General features: G+C 40.0%; 3 protein-coding genes across 4 annotated transcripts in view; 1 reads left to right on the plus strand and 2 right to left on the minus strand.

Annotated features, from left to right (window-relative positions):
- The window catches only part of LOC137991038 (uncharacterized), a 3,450-nt gene extending 3,233 nt beyond the window's left edge, over positions 1-217 (plus strand). For both annotated transcript variants that reach the window (XR_011121603.1, XM_068836163.1), the window contains exon 2: positions 1-217. This exon is cut by the window's left edge. The gene's annotated coding sequence lies outside the window, so the exon portion shown is untranslated.
- A 1,069-nt stretch (positions 218-1,286) lies between these two features.
- On the minus strand, positions 1,287-4,604 carry LOC137991914 (uncharacterized). The gene is made up of 4 exons (XM_068836938.1): positions 4,301-4,604; positions 3,542-3,699; positions 2,401-2,986; positions 1,287-1,390 (listed from the first exon to the last, which is right to left on the minus strand). Exons 1-4 carry the CDS (start codon positions 4,602-4,604, stop codon positions 1,287-1,289), a joined length of 1,152 nt encoding a protein of 383 aa, XP_068693039.1.
- Positions 4,605-5,844: 1,240 nt separating this feature from the next.
- LOC137984411 (doublesex- and mab-3-related transcription factor A2-like) overlaps positions 5,845-10,000 on the minus strand; it is a 350,662-nt gene continuing 346,506 nt past the window's right edge. Inside the window, exons 6-7 of the mRNA XM_068831591.1 lie at positions 9,998-10,000; positions 5,845-8,257 (exon numbers count right to left, since the gene is read on the minus strand). The exon at positions 9,998-10,000 is cut by the window's right edge and continues 75 nt beyond it. Of these exons, the coding sequence (XP_068687692.1) occupies positions 8,064-8,257; positions 9,998-10,000 (197 nt within the window). The 3' untranslated portion in view covers positions 5,845-8,063. The remainder of the gene's footprint in view (positions 8,258-9,997) is intronic.

Here is a 10,000-nt window from a genome sequence, read left to right on the forward strand (position 1 = left end):
TTGCTCTCAAAGAACCACCAACATGTAATGAGTTTGAAGAATGAGAACTGAAAATATTTAATGCAATTTTTTGCTGGAATGCTTCAGACTTGAGAACTTGTGGATTTTAGTTTACCAAGATGCAACTTGAGAGTCTCTCTACTTGCAATGTTAAATAATGTTTGCAACATTTCATTACATAATACCAAAACATTAAATTTAAATGTCCTCCAAAAAAGTTGTCGACTGTTTCTTTGCAATCACCCGATGGAGATAGGGGAATAATAGGAGCATGTAAGCACGTTTGCATGGGGGTGGTAGATAAGATGTGTCTCCTTGTTGTAAAGCGTTACATTCCCACTTTGGGGAGGTGAGGGAGTCTTTGGTTGAAAAAGACTGGTACAAAAGATTGTCAAGCACATTGCCACTGTGTGCCATCCATATTGACAGAAAGCTTTGCAAGATCAGGTTTAATAACTCACCCATTAAAAGAGACAAAGGTTGTGACAACCAATGCCAATGAAAGCCAGCTAGTAAAGGTAAGTGTGTTCCAAATATAAATCTGTAGCCACTGTATTAGCACTCATTTATTATCTTCTTTTTCTTTGCTTTGTTGTACGATTGCAGCCATTTATTTATAAAATGACCATTCAGGGCTTCAGGTTTTATATAAGCTTAAGTGTACTGCCCCACTTGTCCTTTTGTGCTAATACTTCCACAGCGTCTGACAATGGAGGTGTGCAGACTGTGGCTTATGTGATAAAATTAATTTCCATGATTTTTAATATCAGGTAATTTTGGTTGTATTTTCACAAATGCAGTAGACCTTACCAAAATTTTGTGTTGTTTTCAAAATCCTACTTGTATTTCACGGACACACATGAGAAAAATGGATGAAAAGCAGAAAGTTAACAGGGTAATGCGATGTTTTCTCGGGCAGCTTCATCCTAATTCATGTTCTCTTTCAAGAGGGTAACAATCTAGCATGGCACATCATGATATAATAGCTTTTTTCAGGGTGTCAAGCAGCACATCAGCTCAAGAAAATAGAAAAATTGGAAATTTGACCACAACAAAATAGGAAAAACGTGAAAAAATAGGAAAAAATATAAAATTTCACAAGTAGCTTACACAGCACATCGGCTTACCCACACAAGCCTACAATCTTTTTTTAAAATGATCTTCACTACCTTCTGTTCCATCCTTACAACTTTAGTTTGGAAATGTCAGTTATCCTTCCATGACAAAACACTCACCAGTATATACCGGTAGTCACCTGGCCCCAGTTGTTCAAATGATGGATAGTGCTATCCACCGGATAAATAACTATCCAGTGGGTAAGTTATAGCGAAACCAATTCCACTATCCAATGGATAGTGATTTATCCAGTGGATAGCGTTATCCATGGAGCCTGACAGACACAGTATGAAGTATGATTGCTTCAAATGCTACAGCCCTCCAAAACCCAATTGAGCTCCCCAGCACTATATTTGAAGTTTCCAAGAACTCAGCAATAGTTAAGTTTTCTTGAAATCAACAATCATGAACAATAAAAAGTTCACAAATTAATCCTTTTTAGTGTAAAGGAAAAGAAATTGATGCTCTCCCAGGGCCCATACCCCTGAGTACATTTTTCTTTCAGGGTCAAGGGCTAGAAATTTCACTTTAAAAGGGTGATGAACAAAACACTGCCCACCCAGTCAACAGTCAGTGTGGACTACCCCGAAAGAACTACTGAATGTAACTGAGCTGTTTAACATTTTGAAAGCTATTTAGATTGTCATTGTTCAGAATGATCTTATGGCACTGTAACCATGAGACATCCGTATGTATACATGTTTGGTGTTAAAGTCCCCAGAAACAAAATTGAAAAAAGAAAATTCTTTTATGCTGATGCACATATAGACTCAAGCTTAAATTCTAGCTCAAATTTTCAAATGTAAATTCTCAAAGAAAAGTTTTGAACCAGACCAACAAAAAGCGACAATAAAAATGAATGAATGAATTAACATACGGAAATGAAAAGTCTTGCCAGGACAATTATAATCAGTGACACACTCAAAACATCTCCAATGTTAATTAACTTGTCTGGGTCTGGTTCAGGATTTCATATTTTTCATACAACCTACCACAATAAAACTAAACAGCAGTAAGCCACACTCTTGACTGTGCTATAATTCATGAAGTAAGTACCCATACTCTCATATAACTACGCTTGCTCATTGTTTTAATGATGCAAATAATTGCTGAGCTTTAATAAGCAGTCAATGGACTAGCAGTTCGAATCTGCTTATGTCCAAAACGTGAAGAGAAGAGGGTGTATTTTTTCACAAATGTATTGCCAAAGGAAAGGTGGAAAAGTGACGAAAAACTCCTTTCACGTTGAGAAGAAATGTTGCACAGCTCAAAGGCGGGGCCTACCATCCAGAGGGTGCCCACAATGTGGGCAAAAATGGAAATCCTGTGCCTCACAAGTGTACCCACAGTGAGGGCACCTGAATGGCCTTCTGCCACTTGTGTGCCCTTCAGGAAAACTTAAGAAGCTTGACAGGGGGTCTGGAAGTGCAGAAGAGGAGGGAAGGGAGTCTTCTGCACCAGAAAAACTTAACACAAGTGATGATGGTGATGATAAAGATAGTGGTGATGATGACGAGCCAGTTGAGGATGAAGTTAGACTAACCAAAAAATCAACAGTTTTACCAAAATCAAAGGAAAACGAGGAAAAACAATCATCCAGCATGTTGGAAAACTGTGGAAATAAAGCTGAAAGTCGGCGGAGGTTTTCACAATCATCCACTGTCATAGTACACATGGGTTGTTGTAATTGAGCCTGGCCGCTTGCTTCATTGGTCGTCAGATGGTCAAGCACAGTGTTTACATTTTCCCCACATTCCCTGAACAACTGCTCCAAAGTTGTAAAGGGAATGTGAGGAAAGGCTGCCTCCAGTTGCGTGAGGGCCATGACTGCTGACGGCTGTCTTTCTGTTACCTGCCCATGGTTCTCTGTCTGCACGATTTAAAATAAAGGTTTATATAAATTAACGCATCCGTTGATTTTCAGAACACACTTTAACAATGTTTTCCTCCAAAACAATTTTGACATCCTCCAGGAGGATAATGACATTTTACTCACATCAAGAGCACTAGTAAATCACAATTCTATTACTACCTACTGTGAAGGTTGTTATACAATCCAGGCGAAATGGAAATTAAAGTTGGTTTCGGGATGGACCTTCACAAAAGTTATGGGGATTGGGGGAACAAGGATAGGTGCATAAAAATGTCATTTATAGTAAACAACAAGAAATATCAATTATTTAAATTGCGGGTATTATCCATCTAAAAGGGCCACAATCAGATGGTTTTTAATTGTATTAATACTACGTTTCGTTCTTCAGCACCATGCTATGGATTTGATCATCCAAAAATAGAAAAAACACCACTTTTGAACACTTATTAGACATGGAAAAACAAGACAGCACTTATTCATGGGGTAAATATGCATTATAGAAGGTAGCAACCAATACATTTATATTTACTTTTTTTCCTTTTATTTACTTACCCTCTGCATACTGCCTTCTGAATAGGCCCTCAAAGCCCTTGCATGGTTGGTTAGGAATGGCAGCTTTTTCTCCTCTTCTGAGAGATTTGCCATGAAATTGTTGACAAATCTGTTCATTTGCTCATTTTTGTTTTCATCCTTCAAACGCTTTGCTTTAGCTACATGTAGGGTAAAAACGAACAAAACTGAACGCAGTGTAAAAAATATTGAGGAAAAGGCTCACCAACGAATTTAGTACAATCCATATCTCAATGGCAAAAAAATAATAATTAAGCTTTAACCTTTTTTCATGAAGAAGATATTTGCATTACTGCTAAAAAGGTAAAAACACTTTGCTTGCTCTCCACAGGTCTACATCCCTTTTTCATTTATCAACTTAACGTAGTAAAAGGAAAAGTGCATTTCCCTTCACCCATTTTACCGATAATTCAAGTTTACTGACCATCTCTGGTAGCCGCAGCTACACAAGTTGACAACCTTCAAATACATAATTTTTGATCTTAAAGAAACAGACCAAGGAGGGTCGCACGGCTGAGGTAAGCTTTGTTGCAAACCTACCGAAAATGAAGATGTTTGCATCACCGTACTGTATCGAGAAAGAGGTAGAAACCATTTTGCTAGCCGTCCACAGGTGAACGGTTATCCCTTTTTCTTTCATCTATTATCATTAACATAGTAAAAGGAAAAAAAATTCATTTCCGTTCGTCAATCTTTACGATAATTCTAATGAAATATCTAGTAGAGTAACAGTTTACTTACCGGCTCTGGCAGCCGCAACCGAAGTGGCACTCGCTTTTTGTCCAGAATTTGCTACTGCGAGAACATTAGCAGCGGAAACAGTTCCGAGAGTTCCGGCGACCGCAGCGACCGGTGTTGTTGTGGTGCTGGTGACTGTGGATGTCTCTATATTCCTCAAATTGCGGTGATAGGAATTTCTGTGCCGCGTTCTGGTACAATTCAGGCAGACACAGTCCTTCCAAGGGCAACTCGCTCTATGAGCGTGTGTAACCCTTGTTGAGACCCCATGGTTTTTACAAAAATTACAAAAATGTGGGCCAGGCATACTAGACAACAAAGACAAAATCGTGACCCAAACAGAAAAAAAATTGTTTCGCCCTAGCTACGGAGCGGTCACACGATTTTCCCGCCAAAAGGACGCCGTTCGCCACTAGCCGTCAGCAGAAAGCTACACAGCGTTTGAATACATGTATATTTTTTCCTTTAAAAAAGAACCAGACTATGGGTACTTTCTCCGGTTGTCTGTTAGACTATCGGCAACCGCGAATGGCTCTGAGAATAATTTGGTTTTACAAAAGCAATTTCATCAAAGAATACAAACTCATCCCCCTGAGTTGTGACCCGTAAAGCAGAGAATTTCAATGGAGACTTTTCAAAGCATAAGGCAAAATATTAAACGAAGTACGAAATATTAGCCTAACTTACATCACACCGCCCAAGTAGTTCTTCCAAAAGAAGACGAAGACGAGCTGGTAAGCTACCGAACAATGAAGCTGGCCAGCAATATTCCTGAAGGAGGCCAACGCGAAGTCTTGCGTTTACGGCACGAAGTGGGGAAAAACATGTATCTACGTTCCCAAATACCGCTCCCGTAAATAATGATACCCACCACAACATCTTTCCGTTCCAAAGCATTTATTCCAATGCCATTTTCATCTAAATACAGCTCTCAAAATCTCAAAAGCCCGGCCGACGATTCACAGTCATAAAGAAATGGCGGCGATTGAAAGTTCGCGAATTCAGTGGTGGATATTTGATCCCTGTTGATTGGTTAGTTTTTTCATGACGCCATAGAGCGGTTTTCAATTGAGTGTCGAAAGTAATTAGTTAATTACTTTGGTTTATGATTACTTCACTCAGTGATTGGTTCAAAGTTCTCGCGCCACTTTTTCAACCAATCAGAAGTGAAACCAAAACCAATTGTGGCTCGCGCGTGCACATTTTCCCGCGCTTTGTGACGGCTACGTGTAATTACTTCGAGTTTTGATTGGTTTACTGGATGGTCTCCGTCCTTTTTGATTGGCCAAAGTAATTACTTTGGTTTTGGTTTTACGACACTCATTCGAAAACCGCTCTAGAGTGATACAATGTTGTATTTCATTGGGTAGTTGTTTACAATTGGTTTTGGTTTTACTTCTCCTTGTGATTGGCTGAGTAATTGGTTTTTAATTTAATTGGTTTTGGTTTTACGACACTCAATTGAAAATCGCTCTAACTACGTAAGGTGACAATTAGGAAATTCGAAATACTGTATTTTCGAAACGAAAGACGTCATGGAACTGGAAACTTGGAAAAAGATTTATTTTTCGGGTATCTTCAACCTCCTATAGATGACAATTCAGAAGACCTTGCTAATTTCTCACTGTGAAACCATCTATAGTTTGACAATTACGTGTTACCGCAAAGCTTTGTTTATCTCGAAAACGGCGGCTTCATTAAACGCGTAAACGGGCTCAGTTGGTCGGTTAGAACAAAATACGAAAGCTACGTTAAAGTAACTGTTGTAAGAATTAAAGCCTCACCTCAGAACCGTCTTCATCATCATCTGCGAACACGGGGCACTCGAAATTTTCGTTCGTCCTCGCGAACTATCGGCAATTCATCGTACTGTTTGCGGAGTCCGAACTTTGGTACTCTTCGTATGCGGATTGGCCCCGAAGTGTATTCTATTGTTACATACTCATTTTCGGAAAAACTAACACGATGGCAATAGTGACTACGCGCCATGCGCAGTAGTGACAAAAACTACCTCGATCAAAATCCCTACTTCTGCGCCACTTGGTATTCCGAGTAAACGCTTTAAAAAAGCGTCTTGTTTTTTCTAAAGAGGACAGGAATTTCTTCTTTCTGACAAATGATTAATTAATAGGCCGGTAGCCAGGTTTTTAACCTCAGAAAAGGATCTGTTTCGTCGTACGAACGTGTGAGGACCTGTGAGCCAAAGGGCCTCTGCTGGTATGACTTCTGGGTGACCCCTTAAATGGTCTTAATGACCCCCAACTTGAAAAAAAATTGTCTGGAACGGTGCACGTACCACAGGCAGCCCAGTGTACCCTCACCGAGGGTCTAGTTTCTCAGAAAGCACTTATCCTTTGTGGAGTCAGTCTTGAGACCCCTATTAGGGAGCTCAAGCAACGATAACGGCGAGGGCAAAGAGAACGTCAGAAATTTGCATATTTAGTTGAACAAAACAATAGCTTTGCACGTTCTGTACGTGCGTTTTTCACTTTTGTCCATTTCTTTGCCGTCGGCTGCAAAACAACAACGTAAAATAGCCAAATTTGAGGCCCTATGAAAAACGTCAGCACTTGAGGATAAAATTTTCATTTTCTCCGCTAAATTAAGCGCCGTTCCGACCAGTGTCAGTTTTGAGGAACTACCACACCCTTGTCATATTAAAAATGTTGAAATGGTCACGAAGTGATTACAACAACGCGACTTTCTATTTTGAGTTGACGTTCTCGTTGCCGTCGCCGTCGTTGCTTAAGCTCCCCATTATTTCTATTATACGCAAAGGCAGAAGTCCATAACCCAGAAGTGTCGATCTCTCACATAAAGGACCGTGACTACTAATTCAAAGGTATTTTTGCCCCGGTTTATGATTATGCAGGAAACGTAGATCTTAACAAGTGTTATTGAAACCCAAAAAGCAAATTGAAAGTAACCACGCATTTGTCAAAGATAATTCGTGAATAATATTTGTAAAAAGCTTTAAAATACAAAGCAATGTATGGCGTTCAAATCGAAGATAAAATCTCTCTCAAAAATGCATGGTAACCCCCAATTTTCTTTTTGGATACCAAGAGTACTTAATGAGATCTACCTTCTCCGGATAGTTTTAAACCGCGCAAAAATATCACTGTATTTGTAAGCATCACCGATAGCAGAACGTATGCGTAATAACAATAGTAGGCACCGTCCTTAATAAAAACTCAAGTGCCATAAACTGTACTGAAATTTGTCAATTTCTTGAGACTGCATTCTGATAGTTCACACATGCGTTTCCTTTCATACATTTACATCTGCATTTGCGTTTGCGTCTCTTGTCTGAACCGCCATACGACGAAAGTGCAAAGTTCTTGTAAGACTTAGTACCATGGCCAGCAGTTTGAAATTATTTTCGAGCTGTTCTACTCTGAAAGCTCGCATAGCAAGGGTTCTCGAACGAACGAGTAGCTCCGAGAAGATTGGTTGAAAGGCAATTGAGAGAACTTCAACGTGGAAAAATTTCTTCGAAGCTCCTCTTTGGTATTGGAAAGCGTGCTAAACAGTTGAAGAATTTCGCATATTATTAGCTTTCCCAGGCATTCAGATTTCTTAAAATAGAGACAATAAAATAACGAGAGCGGAAGGGAAGACCCCCAATTGGGAGTATCTCGATCAAATCAAGAGAAATATCTGACGATGCAAGCATGACAACGTAACGTACTTCCGGCGAGCCTGCAACTCGTGGAAAAACCTATTTCAACCAAAAGCATGATATCCTCGCTTTTACCGAATGAATTCACAGACAATCTGCCACATATGGATTTCCCAGTGTGACAAGACTATCGTACAGCCTGCCAACAGTGCTGCCAGATTTAACCTCCCAACGTCGTAGCGCCTCTTCAGCCGGATCCCTGAATCGCGCATCTATGTACCGAATTTGAACATGGTTTATTCCCAAATACTCGGCTAAGTCCTTCCAACTGTTATCACCTGAAAACATAAGTGAACCAAATCAAGTCAGAGGCTAAAAAGACCATTACAAGAACAAAACTAAGTAGAGGTATGTCCGGAAACAGCGTTCATTTTTTTCCGCCCCAACCGAGTTGGAAAGGTTTGGCTGAGGGGCTCATAATCGATCATCACAAGACTATCCATATGTTATGGTCACGAGCACCAGCACAGGGGAAGACGTGATGATTTTTATTCTTTCTTGTTTCATTTTTTTTTTTTTCCTTTGGTTGTTGACGTCACAGAAAAAGGATTTAACGAGGAAAAACAACCGCACTGCACGTGATGCAGGTTATTTATCGTCGTGAACAAAACCATAGTTAATAGGGGGGACTGGTTTTGAAGCTCGGCAAACATCAAAGCAGTGAACAAAGATCCCGTGATTTAGGTTGGAAAGTCGAAGGCCGTGCACAATCTTTTGTTTTGCAGGCATACACTATGCATGAATTACGTAGCCAACACATTTCTATTTGTTGGTTTCTCAGTACGGAGTAAACAACTATTGTGTTTTGTGCACGGTCAAGGCCAAAAAAGAGAACAAAAACAACAGACTTAACTGATTAGAGTGTAATGTGAAGAGCTAGAAATTTGTCGGGTTCATAACCATTCTCCTCTATTAACTATGAAAAAACAAAGCAACTTGTTTGGATGAATGTTTCTGCCATGTGTTTTTCTTGGTAGGGCGCGAAATGATGTCCCAAAAATACCTTTTTCAACTGCGTTGATGCTAAAAACCCACAGTGGAAGACGTACTCCATTAGTTATAGGCTCTGTCGCAGGTTAAGGGAAAAAATCCTGTGTTCAGTACAGGCGCCGTCATCTTGAGTCAATAGGGAGCTTACGAAACGAGGACGACGACGGCTACGACGACTTCATTTAAAAATACGAGTTCGCGTTATTCATATCACTACGAAACTATTTCATGTCGTTTCACGTTAAAAATGTGTAGTAACCGTCGAGGAATTAAACTGGTATGAGTGGGTTGGAAGCGTAGAGAGAGAACTGAAAATTCATCGTCATGTGCTAACGTCCTCCACAGAACCTTGAATTTGGTCATTTCACGTCGTCATTTGGGAGATGGCGGCAAAGAAATGTACCAAAATGTAAAACGCACGTGCAGGGCCATTGTTTTTGCTCACTAAACCTATTGTTTTGTACCGTCGTCGTTGCCGTCGGCGTCGTCGTTTCGTAAGCTCCCTACTGTTAAGTGCTGCGGTTGCCGTATTTTTGTGACATAAAGAGCTTTGTGATAATAACAATAGGGAGACCGCAACTCGTCACTTTTACTCAAGATGGCGGCGCCCTTATAATTTGCGAAAACAAGCGATTTTCAAATCCGTTTACTTCGGAGAAAAACGTTTTATTTGAAAAAAATTCAAACAAATTTCACTGTCAGCATTATTTCCTGTGGTTTAAATTTATTTTTTGTTGGAGTGGAAGTACCTTTTACACGTGGCCATGCTAATTAACTATGTTTAGGTACAACCAGGCTTTAATTAATAAAGGTAGGGTGAATTTATTAGCGTGAGCTAATTCCGTGTCCCACGAGGTTTTTCTCTGCTAATTCCAATCTTCCCCAGATTATCATGCACTTGACCAGGAAAGCGAGGGTTTGAAAGCTCCTCGCTGTTTCATGGGCAACCCCCAGAAAAGTGAATTTCACTCCAAGACACACCAGTAGGCTCAAACTGACACAATTTCTTACACAATTGCTGAACATACCAG

The sequence above is a fragment of the Montipora foliosa genome, chromosome 2 (assembly GCF_036669935.1).
Source record: "Montipora foliosa isolate CH-2021 chromosome 2, ASM3666993v2, whole genome shotgun sequence".
NCBI classification, from domain to species: domain Eukaryota; kingdom Metazoa; phylum Cnidaria; class Anthozoa; order Scleractinia; family Acroporidae; genus Montipora; species Montipora foliosa.